The sequence below is a fragment of the Hemitrygon akajei genome, chromosome 14 (assembly GCF_048418815.1).
Source record: "Hemitrygon akajei chromosome 14, sHemAka1.3, whole genome shotgun sequence".
In the NCBI taxonomy this organism is placed as follows: domain Eukaryota; kingdom Metazoa; phylum Chordata; class Chondrichthyes; order Myliobatiformes; family Dasyatidae; genus Hemitrygon; species Hemitrygon akajei.
This window is the reverse complement of record NC_133137.1, coordinates 58,985,433-59,001,705: the sequence shown is the minus strand read 5'-3', so window position 1 is coordinate 59,001,705 and position 16,273 is coordinate 58,985,433. Positions and strand designations below refer to the sequence as shown.

The 16,273-nt window shown below is 41.6% G+C and overlaps 1 protein-coding gene across 5 annotated transcripts in view; it reads left to right on the top strand.

The window, feature by feature from the left end:
• LOC140738611 (phosphatidylinositol 3-kinase C2 domain-containing subunit gamma-like) overlaps positions 1 to 16,273 on the top strand; it is a 261,872-nt gene that overhangs the window by 21,350 nt on the left and 224,249 nt on the right. For all 5 annotated transcript variants that reach the window (XM_073066155.1, XM_073066156.1, XM_073066158.1 and 2 more), the window contains one exon: positions 4,873 to 5,030. In XM_073066155.1, the coding sequence (XP_072922256.1) occupies positions 4,873 to 5,030 (158 nt within the window). The remainder of the gene's footprint in view (positions 1 to 4,872; positions 5,031 to 16,273) is intronic.

Sequence of the window (16,273 nt, the reverse complement as noted above, 5' to 3'; positions counted from 1 at the left end):
GATTAACGAATAGAAAGACTAAAAGAAGGGTCTTCCAGTGTGAGCTATCTACTCGTTCCATGTCACAGGTGTCTCAGTTTTTTTCCATTTCCATTGACTATGCATTTTTACCTTTAAAATCAGTCTTTATTTAAGAATACATTTTGCAGTACAGCTCCATTTGCTAATGGTTCCACAGGAATTTCACATTTAGCACACAAGCAATTAAATAATTTTACTTTAAAAATGTCATTGGATTAATAGGCAAGACAACTGGATGTTTGAACATTCCTCTCAGTGCAGGTGTGTGCGCTGGGTAATTTTATAAATGAGTGCCCCTAGCATAAAGCTTTAGCTGACAGTTGCATATATTAAGAGTGCCCAAGAGCACCAGTTCGTAAAATCTATCCTAATCACAACTCCTGCAGCCAATCGCCATCAATCAAGAAATCTTTAAATTTAATTTAGTCTTTTTAATGGTCCTCTGCTCTCTCTGCCTGACCTCGTTTGTATATTTCTTCTTGCACTTCAAGCTGCTTCAGCATTTCTAGTCTTACTTCATGTTTATCCTGGAATCTCTTGCAACTATTTTGCTTTGTTGCTGTATTTCCAGTCCTTCTGTAAATGATGCTCATTATTCATTCTTCCTTGAAAGACTCTGCTTTCTTGACATCTATTTGCAAGGTGCTGTTGTGAGACCAAGCCATTGAATTTGTCATTAGATATGTTTCTCTACAATTTATGTCTTCCCTCCAGCGCTCTGCTTCCTGGGGAAGAAATTTCAGTGAATTCTTCACTTCAGTTGAAGTTTACTGTTGCATTCTAGAGTGGCTGTTATGGTTTCTTCTGGCTTTCAGTGTCTAGTTCCTATTTTTGTTTTGCTTCTACTTTCTGTTTTGGCTGCGATCTGTCTTAGCTAACCCCATGGTCCTGTCCTGAGTGTGTTTCTGGGATCCTCCACTTCAAGTCAGGTTTGGCTATTGCCCACTGCAGCAACAGTCGGCTCACCAGTCATTCCACTTACTTTTATTATTTTCTTTATTTAGAGATACAGCATCATAACAGGCCCTTCTGGCCCAATAAACCCATTTACACCCATGTGACCAATTAACCTACTAACCCAGATGCCTTTGGAATGTGGGAAGAAACCAGAGCACCCAGAGGAAAGCCACAAGCTCACAGGGAGAACATACAAACTTTGCACAGACAACAAACGGGATTGAACCTCAGCTGCTTGCACTGTAATAGCATTGTGCAAAAAAACTACACCAGCATGCTGGCCGATTCTCTGACGTCCTAGCTGCTAAATGCAGGAAGGTGTCCTTTGTACGTTTAAAGCTTCTGCTTCCATCCTAAAATGGGGCAACAGAATTTTAATTTTATTTAGAGCAACAGCTTGGTTACAAGCCCTTCTGGTCCAACGTGCCATGCCACCCAGTTGAACCCATATCACCAATTAACCTACTAACCAATTCGTCTTTGGAAGGTGAGGTGTATCTGGAGCGCCCGGAGGAAGCACACGCGGCGGTCATATGGAGAATGTTCAAACTCCGTACAGACAGAGGCAGGAATTAATGCACTGTAATACCATTATGCTAATTGCTACACTACCATGCCGCCCCAAACATTATGGAAATTATGTCAGTGGTGCAACAGAGAAACTTGATTAAAAATAAAGGGTTGAGATCCCAGAACTGAGTGTTCTAAATTATATCAATTGTACTTCTGAAAAAAGCAATCAAGCTTTCAAAGATGTAGGACTGAAGGGGAAAAAAATGTTGTGTCACAATTCCTAGGTCAACAGCTGCATGTTTCTCATTGGACTCTGGTGGGGCCAGCATAGTAAATTGTGGTATAAGTTCAGGCTTGCCCACACAGATTAAAAGTGCAATGTTCAGCACTTGCTCCACAATCTCCACTTTCAACATTCATTTACAAAAAGTTCAAAGGTATTTAATTTTGGAAATGGCGTTCAATGCCTGTGACTGCAGTCAAAGCCACACTTCTCCCCAAACAGCCGATAACCGTACCAGAACCAGGTTTGATATCACTATCTAATACAATGTCAATGGTGTTGCTTTGCTGCAGCGTTGCAGAGCAAAGATATGAAAACATTATAGATTACACGTTAAATAAGTAGTGCAGAAGAAAAGGTAGTGTTCATGGATCAGACAGGCATCTGATAGCAGAAAGGACGATCATTGAGTCTGAGTCCTCTCTGATAGTAGTAATGAGAAGAGCACATTCATGCAGTTTAAAAGAACCAAAAGTATTTTCTATTCACATTGCACCAACATGGAACAGAACCTTGCTGCAAAGCAGATAATAAGAAAAATAGTTCTTATTACACACAGCTCTTGGTCATTGCTCATTTGGTAGCACTCATGAGCTTGTTGTAGTTCACGTCTCCCTCCAGAGGCTGATGCACAAACTTCAGCACCACTAATGTAAATGATCAGGTCAGTAATGAATTATGGTTGTAGGATCTCACTCTATGTAAATCAACAGCCAGGTTTCCCACCTTAGGATGTCGACAGCTCGACTTTTTTGAGTGTTTGGTAAGTAATTGGAGTTCCTGACATTAGGAAAGACACTTTACATTGTTCTTATTTGTTTGGATGAGGTCCAGTCAAGTGCCCCCTCCTTTCCACTGATGCAAATGATCCACATCTTCATTTACATCTATTATAATGTACAGTCAGTGGCCACTTTATTAGGTGTCTCCTGCGCCTAATAAAGTGGTCATTCAGTGTATGTTCATGGTCTTCTCCTGCCGTAGACCATTACTTAAAGGCTGTACGTTTAAAAATGCTCTTCCGCACACCACTGTTGTAGCAGCGTGGTTATCTGAGCTACTGTTGTTTTCCTTTCAGCTTGAAACAGTCTGACTTTGACCTCTCTCATTAACAAGGTGTTTTCCCCCAGAGACCTGTTGCTCACTGGATTTTTTTAGCATCATTATCTGTAAACTCTGGAGACTGTTTACATGAAATTACAGGAAATCAGCAGTTTCTGATGTACTCAAACCACCCCACCTGACACCCACAATTATTCCATGTCAAAGTCACATACATCACATCTCTTCACCATTCTAATGTTTAGTCTGAACAACAATTGAACCTCATGAAAACGTCGGTCTGCTTTTCTGCATTGAGTTGCTGCCACACGAGTGGCTGATTAGATCTTTGCATACCAAGCAGGTACACGAGTGGTACCTAATTAAGTGGCTACTGAGCGTATTTTAAAGACATTCTTGGCCATTTCAGGTAGAGTCAAGAAACACACTGGGTAATCCCATATGCTACAGACCTCATGATTTTGCATTGAAATAATTCCATAAGAATATCAAAGTTGGGAGTGGTGCTACCCTTCAATAAAAGCATGGCTGATCTGACTGAATGCTCATTTTCACCTCCCAGATTATCCTACCCGATCCCCGGAAAGCTTGCTTATCAGTCCTTTCCCTTTTCTTGCAGCTCTGCGTGTGTTATTCTCCTGTTCCGTTAAATCCAGTAACTAGAAAATCTTTTCTGTGTCTAGCAACAACTGGCAAAATGCCAAAACATCAGATTCTAGTCATCATCCTTGGTGGAGAGTGCAAGGTGAAACACAGCAGTGTTTACATCTGTGGTCGCTGCTCACGTCCTAGTGTGTGACCAAAATACCAATCTCTTTCAATGCTTAATTAAGTGCCTCATTTTAATATGTATATCATTAGCAGAGAAGTCAGTGTGCAGATACATCCCTGTCAATGATACAAACTAATGCAGAAAGCAATGGAAATTCACAGAGAGACCATTAGTATAAGTAATCAGTCCTACAATTAGACTTCATTGCAACTTGCCAACCACTGTGATATCTTATTGCCCTCTATGCCCTCAGATAGTTTACTGAGGTACCATTTTGCCAGCTCCTCCTGTTCTAGTAGACAGAGAGTTGTCTTATAATCAGTCAGTTTTCTGCTGAAATACAAGACAATACTTCTCTAATTTGGATTACTCTTTAACTGTGCAGGGGATGGGGAAAGGAACCTTTAACACATGGTGCTTCAGTGAGTTGATGGAAAATCATTGCAGAGTCAGCAAGAATTAATCATAGAAGCCAGCACTTGAAACTTCACAGTAAAATGGTATAATTTTAACTGCTTTTAAACCTTGAAATCCTATTGGAGCTTCACTCTTCACTGCTACCCCTAAGGCAAGTGCAGGTGGCTTACAGTTCTTTGGAAGAGTAACTACGAACATAATTGAAAAGCAAAAAAAAATGCAGATGATAAAAATCTAGAGTAAACGTAGAAAGTACTGGGGCCTCAGCATGTCAAGTGCCATCTATAGAGAGAGAACAGGCCTCGTGTTTTAGGTCAGTGATCTCTCGTCAAGCATCTGCTGAATGTCCCCAGTATTTTCTGCCATTATAGTCAAGAAAGATATCCCATCTTTTCACTGTACAGATAGAGTAAGACATGCAATACATTTGCGGTATTTTACCCTTCTTGTTTATTTATTTTAGAGAAACAGGCCCTTCCGGACCACAAACCTGCACCGCCCTTGTGGCCAATTAACTTAGCAACCTGCATGTCTTTGGAATGTGTACCCAGAGAAACCCATACTGCTACAGGGAGAGCATATAACCTCCTTGCAGAAAGTGGCGGAAATGAGTTGGCGCAGTAGTAGTGTTACGCTAATCACTATGCTACCTTGCTGCCCTGTTTCTCTTATATTTTACATATGAGAACATACATAGCTATTTTATTTCTCTTGCACGCTTCAGAGTGTCACAAAATGTAACAAAACATTTTATTTATTGTATGCAAAGTGAATTTTTATTCAGCCCTCTCTCTCTCCCTCTTTTCTCTCTCATGTTCTTGTGTTGTGTTTGGTTTCTATTGCGCAGGCTGAGAGCTAAACACCCAAGTTCTGACCTACAGTCCAACCCTGGTCTGATCACCAGTATTGTCACAGCATTTCCGGAGAAGCTTCTCTGGGTCTGGAGTATCCCTGTAACCATCGTGTCGGATGTTTTTACGGAGCCAATACAAACACTCCCATACGGTTGGTAACTATTCAATAGATCTTTTTTACAAGCCCTAAAGGTTAAACCCACTATTAACATATGCAGAAAATCTCCACTTATGAATGTGTATATGTGAATGCAGAGTAGTATTTTTTTCTTTGTGAAATACAGTAAAAGATTCTCATATTTGTTTTATAGTAAAACTCAAGAACCCTTTGCAACCAGAAAATCAATTCACATTTTTACTCTGCAACGGAAGTGCTTAATCAGTGAGAAAGCAGAGTTCTTTATAGCATTTTGTTATTAACATTGGCTCTGCAAGCAAGATTGGCACCAATTGCTTTTCTTTTAAGCTTGTTAAAAATGGTTGGGACCTTTCTTCTGGAACCATGATAGCCCAAATGTAGATGTTTCTTCAACGGTACTGTTAGGTACAGAATCCCCAAGACTGTTACCTGGAACTGATGACAGAAAAATTGAATCAATTCAATTTAGGGTAGTATTTGGTGAGGAGGAGAACCTAGAGGAGGGGTTCCCAATCTGTTTTGTGCCTGGAACCCCTACCATTAACTGATGGGTTTGTGGACTCCAGGAGTCCCCTGACCTAGAGGAATTTGTGCTCCTGGTTCCCTATTACCATTGATCTTACTCATACATTCAAAATCACCAGAGTTTTATTAAGCATGAGTACCATAAGAAATTAACCTAAGATACGGAACAAACATAAATACATTGTTAGTGTTGGCACTGTTTGGAAATATGGCAGCCAATCCCACAAATAACAATGAAACAAAACTGGTTTATGACAAATGTTGTGGCACATGTCCAGAGCTGTTGCAGCATTTTGCCCAAAACATGGACAATTCCTTCCCCCTCCCACAGCTGCTGCTTGACCTGCTGAGTTCCTCCAGCAGATTGTTTGTTGTTCTACCTGAAGTACGTACATCTATTTGAACAGAAGCTTCAAAAGAAACCTGCAATTAATTTGCACCATTTTCCCAACTTTATTATTAACTCCAGCCTTCTGCCCCTTTGTGAGGCTTTTCTCTTCATAAATCACCACCTTTTGCCCCTGGACCTGCAGGAGCAGTGTCTATAAAAAGGAATCTATCAGTTAGATATTGCACCCTATTCGCTTTTCCCATTCACACTGCTACCCTTCAAAAATAATCTGGGCACAGTCCTAAAAGTATTTTAACCATTTTAACAGCTGCCCTCATTGTTAAACTGCTCCAGAGACCCTGCCATCCAACATAAAAAATATTCAAATTAGCTGTCTCAGTGTGAAGTAGGCTTCAAAAACAAGCAGTGCCCGATGAATCCAGTCCGGATACCGTGTCCATCTTCAGACCACAACAAGCTGCGTGGAAACTCTGCTAACATCAGCCATCAGGCAGAACAAGGCACTGTGCAACTAACCAGGTGAAATGTGCATTTTTCTTTCCAATGGCGCATTATAGATTATGGCTTGATCCCTGCCTCTAGAAGCCTGGTTCCATCTAGAGAAGTATGGATCTAGCACATAAGAGAGCATAAATATTAAAAGAACTCTTAAAGCAGACCAAATGCAAAGCAAATGGTCTTAGTTCCAGTGCCGCAAAGGTGTTATATATAGAACATTCCACAGAAGGCAATGAAGTACGAAGAAAGATCTGTCCTGTGGGATACTATTTTAGATTCAGTGGCCCTATACTGTCATTCATTTAGAGCTAAATATAACGCAGGCATTTTCATCCCCCCTCACAATGTTAATTTTAAATCAAACAGACACTGTACAGCCATGACATCTTGTTAGACTCTAGGCTGATTGTAAAATCCCATGTTTTTTTGAGTCATAGATTCATAGTGCACTCTCACAATCAGAATCTGGCTTAATATCACCAGTATATGTCATGAAATTTGTTATCTTGCAGCAACAGTATATTGTAATACATAGTAATATCAAAAAAACTATACATTACAAAAATAAATATATTTTTAAAAATTTAAATTAAATAAATAGCGCAAATACAGAGCAAAAAAAAAGCAAAAAATAGTGAGGTACTGCAGATGGGTTCACTGTTCATTCAGAATTCTGACGGCAGAGGGGAAGAAGCTGTTCCTGAACCATTGAGTGTGTGTCTTCAGCCTCCTGTATCTCCTCCTTGATGGTAGCAGTTAGAAGAGGGTACGTCCTGGGTGATGTGGATCCTTAATGATGGATGCTGACTTTTTGAGCCAATGCCTTTTGAAGGTGTCCTCGATGCTGGGGAGGCTAGTGCCCATGATAGAGCTGACTGAGTTTGCAACTTTCTGCAGCTTTTTCTGATCCTGTGCAGTGATCCTCCAAACCAGAGGCAACCAGTTAGAACGCTCCCTGTTGTGACTGTGCACAACTACACGTCAATTAAATAAGATCATGGACATAGGAGATGGTTTTAACTGGTGTATTCACATTGCAGCAAGAGAGAGAGAATAATGTGCATGCATAGACAACAGTGTAAGCACAGACAACAGATCAAAATGTAGTGCTAATAGGAGAAGGGAGGTCTTTGCTCCAAAAGAAATGGATCAGTACACTACACTACCTCCCCCTTTAGATTAATGCAACATAAAACTGTAGATGTACAAAACATTCAATTTCCCTTTCATAAACCCACATTTCAAATAAATGTGCTTTCACAATTACAGTCCATAACTAACTTCACAGTTCTAAAGGTTCAGGCTTTTGGGTGGTGTTCTGTTTCTTACTGGATAGCACCTCCAGATCTGTGGAATGGCACTAAGTTTGGTAGGCGTCTTGTCTAGGAGAACGTTCTCAGTTTCCCGTGTCACGTTGCTGTCAGTGACATGATCATTACTGAGAGGTAAGTCCATTGACTGCAATGTGTCCATCTCGTTGGGTGCAATCAACTCTGATGTGTTCCTCAGTTGAGCATCCAGTATCTGGTCCACATGATATTTCCATGTCTGATCTTCAATATTCACTGTGTACATCAGTAGTCCAGTTCTTGTAGCTATCATACCAGGTGTCCACTTGTCTTCTCAGTAATCATGTGCTAGGATTTCCAGTCCAATCCAAAGCTGCTTGCTGCTTCACTTGACAACTGGCTGAATTGTTTTTTATTCACTTCCTTCTGTAGAACTGGTTTCAGGAGGTCAATGCAAGATTTCAGATTCCTGCTCATGAACAGCATTGCAGGTATTTGATATGTCATCTCGTGAACAGAGATCCAATACACAAAAAGGAAGTTGTCCACCTTGTGGTGTAGAGGAATGTTCTCATTGTCCATCTCTTCAATTAACTTCTTGAAGGTTTGGATAAACCTTTCAGCTAACCCATTCATTGCTGGGTGGTGAGGAACTGACTTGAAATGTCTGATGCCATTTGTCTTCATGAAAAGTCTGAATTTTTCTGACATGTATTGTGTTCTGTTGCAACTCACAATCTGTTCTGGTAAGCAGTTTCTGGTGAAGATAGTCCTCAGGGCACAGACAGTCTTTGATGAGATGGTTGACTTCATTGGTATAACCTCTGGCCACTTTGAATTAGCATCCACAGCAATCAGAAACATGAGTCCACGAATGGCCCAGCAAAGTCAATATGTACTGTTTCCCAAGGTGTCGACAGCCACTCCCGAGAGTGTAACAGTGCCTATGGGGGTGCATTTGAACTTTTTGGCATGCAAAACAGCTTTTATCGAAGTCTTCAATCCGTCCAACTATTCCCAGCCACCGCACTTAGTTCTGGGTGAGACTCTTCATCTTGACTGTACCCAGGTGTCCTTCATTCAGATTTTCTAACACTCTGCTGTGCAGTTTAGAGGGAGCCACAACACGAAATCCACACACCAGCATTCTTTGACATACCAACAGTTGCTCTTGTCTCGCTGAAACAAGCCATCCTTGCATCATGATTTCATAGACGTTCGACAATGTCGGGTCCTTTCTGGTTTCCCTTCGTATTTTGGAATGTATTACCTGCAACTGGTCCACCAATGCAGTGTGGGACACTTCTGCTTGGCCACAGGATGAAGACTTTCCTTCTTCAGTTGCCAATACTGGAAGACGTGACAAGCCATCAGAGTAGCTGTGTTGTTTGGTACCCTTGAACTCTTTGTCATAAGAGTGGGCTCCTACAAATGTTGTAGGAGTGTTGTAAATGGGTAGCAGTCATCACCGGAATTCACTTCCTGGGATTGAAAATAGATAGAGGGGCTGGTGATCTGTCACTAACGTAAACTTGTGACCGTAGGAGTAGAGGTGAAACTTCTTAATTCCCAACACTGGACTGAGGGCCTCTCAGTCAATTGGTGTATAGTTGTATTCTGTGCTCATTGGTGATCATGAAGCAAACACAATCAGATATTCAGATCCATCTTTCATAATGCATCACACACCAGTCTGAATGACAGGGATGGGTCATAATGGGTGAGCAGTTCATCAGATGTTATTAGTCTCTTTGCTTCCACACACACATCTTTCTGACCATTCCTACTTTGTTTCTGTCTGTAACAGTGTGTTCAATGGATGCAGCACTCTGGCAATGTTTGGGAGAAACCGATGGTAGTGTTTACAAAGCCCAAGTTTGTTTCAGCTAAGGTCATAGTTGAGACACATTTCCTGGTTTGGGTGCCTGTAGCTCTGCTTCAATCTTCTTTTGTGATTTACATAACTTGTGCTTGCTAATGACATGTCCACAATATGCAATTTCATTCTTGAAAAACTTACATTTCTTTCTCTTCACATGCAGACCATATTCACTCAGCCTGGTAATCACTTTACCAAGGTTCTGGAGGTGCTTATGATCATTCTTGCCAGTCACAATGCTGTCGTCAAGGTAACGTTGTGTTCTTGGGGATATCTTGGAGCACGTCGTCCATTGCTCTTTGCCAAATTCCAGGAGCTAATACGAAGCCAAAGACGAGACGATTATACTGGAACAGTGCCTTGTGAGTCTTGATTGTGAAGAACTTCCTGCTTGACTCTTCAATCTAAATTTGCAGATAAGCTTGTGACATCTGCCTGTCTGCCAAAGATGCAAAAATGTTTTCTGTTTGTGGCAGGGGATACTGCACAATACGCAGCACTGGGTTAACGTTCACTTTGAAATCCCCATCTATGCAGACAGTTCCAGCCTTCCCTTTCTTGATCATTGGGACGGTGGTCATTACCCAATCACTCCACACAGCCTTGGAGAGAATTTCAGACACCTTTAAGTTCTGCAGTTCAGCATCTACTTTAGGATGTAGTGCACAAGGCACTGAGGCTACGTCCACACTAGACCGGATAACTTTGAAAACACCGGTTTTGCGTAAAAACTATAGGCGTCCACACTAGGCTTTTTTAAAAATATCTCTGTCCACATTAAAACGGGTATTTTGGCGAATCTCCTCCTACTGCGCATGCGCAGGACACATCTACCAAAAACAAGAAATATGTTTGGTGTCGAATCTCGCCATGAAAGACTTGGTGCGCGTTTGTTCAGTTACAGACTAGAAAAACTTAAATGACAGACAGCTGTTGGCTCTCGCGAGGACTTGCAAGGAAACTAAAAAAAACAAATACTGGAGCATATGGAGGCAACCGACAGGGAGTTCACGGACAGTATGACCCGGCTGATGACGAACATTGAAAAACTGATGAACTCTGTTGGATTAATAAAGCCCCTTGTTAAATGTATAAAACATGTCTGCATCAGTATTATCTTGTATTTCCATACAATGTTGCACATATATTGTCAGAGAAGTACTTGCATAAATAGGTAAACCATCTTCATACAAACAAGGACAGAAAACAGGGAAAAGTGAGTATACTTATTTTATCAGTAAGTTATGGGTCAAAGTATTTGGTGAGCACATTTCTAACTCTTCTGGCTTCAGTCTCGCTGCCGTCTGATGTGAAATTGTTAGGTTGCGCTCAAGAAAACAATGAAATGGCGCGCTGCCGTCACCATCTGTTCCGGCAAGTCATCACAGCAATTTTAGATTTCTCCAGTTACCCCGTCCATACTGCTCCAGCCAATCTAGCATTTTCAAAATTACACAGTCTGGAGAGCGTTTCTGAAATTCTCCATTTTCGGAGGACGAAAATGCTGTTTTAGTGTGGACAGAGGGTCAAAACGAAGAGAAAAAGCTTTGGCTACAGATTTATCCGGCGTAGTGTGGACGTAGCCTGAATGCACTTTATGGAATCTTGATGCTGATGTTCCATCCAGTTCAATTCTGGCCTTCATGCCTTTGAGTTTATCAATCCCCTTCTAATTCCATTGATCTGCAGTTGCCTATTGAGAGCTTTGATTTTCCTCAACTATTCAATTCCAAAAAGTGCTGGCCTTCCACTTTTCAATACTAACTATTGTGTTGGGCCTCCATATGAAACATTTACCTTCAGTTTGCCTTTGGTAGACACTTTTTCACCTATATAAGTCTTTAGCATCACTGAGGTCTTCTTTAATGGTAGCTTAGAAAACAGTCTGTTGTAGTCAGCCTCTGGAGTTATGGACAAAGCTGACCCTGTATCCATCTCCATTTTCAGTTTTACACCAGACATACCTATTGTGATCCAAATGAATTTGTGATCTGCTTCAGTTATACAATGCAATTCTAGGCATGACAGTTCAACTTTGTCAGACTCTATGTTGTCTGATTCAATTTTACACTCAGTAACTTTATGTATTTGCTTAGTTTTGTATTTGAGACTTTTCACTCAGTTGTGCTTTTTGTCTGCTTTGCACACTCTCTCTATGTGACCTTGTCTGTGACACTTCCTGCAGACTTTATCTGTAAACCAACAGTCATTTGCATCATGGGAGGATTTGCCACATCAAGAACATCTTTGTCTTTTTGCACCATTTAGGGCCATTTTGTGCATTTCACATTCTATCCATTTCTGTAGTTCTGCTGCATCCTTTGCTGCAGTCTCCAATGATATTACGATGGTCAATGTCCATTCTAAGGTTAGGTATCTTTTGGATAGTAGCCTCTTTTCAGTACTTTGACTATGCATGCCACATACAAGCCTGTCCCTTAATGCATCAGAAGGTCCAACTCTAAAGTCACAGTACTGGGAAAGTTTGTGCAGTTCTGCAATGTATTTAGAAATGGTTTCATCTTTTGACAGGTCCTATTTGTAAAGTCAAAATCTTTCAGCTATCGTCAGTGGTCTACAGCTCAAGTGATTTTGTAAAATTGTAACAATTTCATCAAGTGTCTTGCTTGCTGATTTTGAAGGTGCACCACCTTCATTGGGGTATCTACTTCAATATACCCTAAGTTATTAAGTACAGTACTGTTAAATGCTTTGGTTAGTTTACATAGCAACGGTACTTTGTACATAAATACAAGAAATTCATCAGATGCTTGAAATCCAGAGGAACACATACAAAATGCTGGAGGAAGAAGTGGAGGGGAAGAAGAAGCCTTTCCTAAAAAGTTGAGAGTGTGCTTTCAGCTTCCTGACCCTTCTCCCTGATGGTAGCATTGAGAAGGGAGAATATCCTGGGTGATGGAGGACCTGAATGATGGATGCTGCTGATTTGAGGCATCACCTTAGTTAGAATGCTCTCCACATTACAACTGTAGAAATTTGATAGAGGCTATGGTGGCATCCTTTGCTTAGTCTCCTCAAACTCCTAATGAAATATAGCTGCAGTTGTGCCTTCTCTGTAATTGCATCAAAATGTTTGGCCCAGTCTAGAACTTCAGAGGTGTTGACACTCAGGAACGTGAAACTGCTCACCCTTTCCACAACTGATCCCTGGATAAGGACTGATGTGACTTCCCTTGACTTTCCTTTTCTGAAGTCCACAATCAATTCCTAAGACTTACTGATATTGAAAGCAAGGATGTCATTGTGACACCACTCAACCAGCTGATCTATTTCACTCCTGTATGCCCCCTCGTCATCATCTGAAATTCTGCCAACAATGGTTGTGTCATTGACTAATTTATAGATGGCATTTCAGCTGTGCCCAACCACATGGTTGTGCGTGTAGAGGGAATAGAACAGAACTAGGCTCCTGTGTCTTCAGGCTCCTGTATCTCCTTCTTGATGGTAGCAGTTAGAAGAGGGTACGTCCTGGATGATATGGATCCTTAAAGATGGAAACTGCCTTTGTGAGGCATCGCCTTTTGATGATGCCCTCGACGTTGGGGAGGCTAAGAGCCCATGACGGAGCTGTATCCTTGGGTGTGCACCAGTGTTGATTGTCAGTGAGGAGGAAATGTTCTTTTCAATTTGCACTGACCGTGGTCACCCAATGAGGAAGTGAGTATCCAATTCCAGAGGGAGTTACAGAAGCCCAGGTTTTGGAGCTTGTTGATTAGTACTGAAGGTACGATGGTATTGAACACTGAGCTGTAATCAACAAACAGCAGCCTGACGTAGGCATTACTATTGTCCAGCCAGCGAGACTGCATCCACTGTAGACCGATTGTGGTGATAGTCCAGTTGTAGTGGGTCCAGGTGCTTGCTTAGGTAGGAGTTGATTCTGGCCATGACCAACCTCTCAAAACACTTAATCACAGTCATAGTTATTGAACGCTAGTCATTGAGGCAACTCACTCTGCTCTTCTTTGGGCACTGGTATGATTGTCACTTTTTGAAAGCAGGTGGGAATCTTTGACTGCAGCAGTGAGAGAGCAAAGATGTCCTTGAACTCCTATCAGTTGCTTGGCATTGGTTTTCAGAGCCCTTCCAGGTACACCATCATGGCCTGACAGCTTATGAGATTTCATCTTCCTGAAAGATGTGATGTTTGCCTCTGAGACAGATATCACAGGATCACCAGATGCCAGGAGTTCTCACAGGTGTAGTTTTCTTCTCCCTTTTAAAGACTGCATAAAGGGCATTGAGCTTATCTGGGAGTGAAGCATCACAACCATTCATGATGTTAGGTTTTGCCTTGAGGGAAATAATGGCCAGCAAACCTTAACAGAGTTGATATACATCCAACTCCTTCTCTAACTATAACACAGAAACAAGCCATTCAGCCCATTTAGTCTGTACCAACCTATTTTCTGCCTAATCCAATCTACTCACACCTGGTTTCATGGACTATAGCTCTGCATCCACCTTTTATCCAGGTACCTATCCAAACTTTCCTTAAATGTTGCAACATGCACAAAATGCAGGAGGAGCTAAACAAACTGGCAGAATCTATGGAGAGGAATAAACAGTCAATGCTTTGTGTTTGCAGTGAATGGACATTTCAATGTTCTTGTCAGTCAAGCCTTGTCCATCTGGTGTTTGAAATCCACCATCATCAAGGGAGGTTACCTTCATGATTAAGCAACCTGCAGCTTTTCACATGCAAGTTCAGCCACCAAAATGCTCACTACACCCTCTCCTGAATTCTGGTTTAGATCTCCCTCATCTAAAGTTTATCCTTCAATAAACACCACTGGCATCCATTCCTCAATGATACAGTTCAAAATAGCTATCCTTATCTTCCCCTTTATTGCTCTGTCTCCGTAGCCCCATTTTGTCTTCAGATATCTTGCACTCTCTGCCATCTTGAACATGGCCTTACTGAGCATTTTACTCCAAATCTCGTTGCATCCAATATCAGAGAGAACACCTACTCTACCCTGTTCTGGGTTTCTGTCTCTAAGGCTCTCATCACCATTAGTCTGGCCATTTCTTGGAATCCATCTCTAAAGTTTCCTTTCCCTTCTGCTCTCTGTTGATCTGGGTTTAACTAATCCCTTCACTGTTGCTTCGGTCACTGTTTCTCAGCTGTGTCAGCTTAACCTGTATGTAGGCCTCCATTAGTCTCGATAGACCATGGATCTGCGTCTTGGAAAGTTTCCAGGGCGCAAGCCTGGGCAAGGTTTTTTTTATTGAAGACCGGCAGTTGCCCGAGCTGCAAGTCTCCCCTCTCCACGCTACTGATGTTGTCCAAGGGAAGGGCATTAGGACCCATACAGCTTGGCACCTGTGTTGTCGCAGAGCAATGTCTGGTTAAGTGCCTTGATCAAGGACACAACACACTGCCTCAGCCAAGGCTCAAACTAGCAACCTTCAGATCACTAGACGAATGCCTTAGCCACTTGGCCACGCACCAACACTTAATCTATTCAATATCCGTACAGTGTAATTTATTTATTATTATTACTTCTTCTATATTATGTATTGCATTGAACTGCTGCTGCTAAGTGAACAAATTTCATGACACGTGCCAGTGAAAATAACCCTGATTCTGATTTTGTAATCTTCCTCTGGTGCTGTTGTGCTAGTCTCGATTGCTTTCCTTTTTTTTCTATGGGATTCAGCCACTTATGTTTTTCTCACCTGGTCTGCTGTATCTGGCCAGCCACTGTTATTCAGTGTGAATTGTGCAGAAGAGAATCCACGTACAACTTCAAGGGTAAATGTGGTGGAACCCAGAAGAGCAGCAACTGAAACTCAAACCATCAGAGCATTTCTCTGGGGCTTCTGATTCTGAGGGGCAAACCAGTAATAGTATATAAAACTGTGAGAGGCATAGGTAGGGTGGGTAGTCTTTTCCCCAGGATAGAAAAGTCAGATACTAGAGGGCATAGGTTAAGATGGGACGGGGGAAGTTTAAAGAATTGTGAGGCAAACTGTTTGCACGGAGAGTGGTAGAAGCCTGGAACATGCTGCCAGGAGAGTAGATGTAAGCAGATACAATAGGAACATTTAGGAGTTATTTATGCTGGCATGTGAACACGATAGAGAAGATGGGATTGGTATTGGCTTTGACACAGTGATAAGGGGCTGAAGGGTCGGTTTCTGCACTCTGCTGTGCTGCGTTCTATGTTCTAAATCCAAATCAGCAGAGCAGTAGGAAAAGGAGCCTTGCATAGCTGATTCACAGTGACTGAAGTCAGATACAGCAGACCAAATGATCAAGATATAAGTGGCTGAATCACATAGAAGAGAAAGGAAGGAAGCAGGCAAAGAAACACAGACCAGCGCAACAGCAGCAGAAGCTATGAATGAAGCAACATTACAGGGGAGAGTGAAGACCAGACCAGCAGACAGCAGGAAACAACACCTTCACGAGTATCTACGTCAGAAGTGGAAATAGTTGATGGTACTATTCATAAGGTTCAGTACTGTTACAATGCCTCATTCTCTGCAGCTTCTCTTTCATGCATTTGCTTTTATCATCTCCTCAAACGGTATCATGGGAACTGAATACTGATTATTTCTGTTCTTTCTACCTAAACCTTTCACCAACACTTACTATATATTCAGACCAACTTTGATAATGGAGAAGGTCTTTCAGTTTAGGGCCATTAATGTTTAAAGGGGAAGTATAACAGGGGCATTTTAA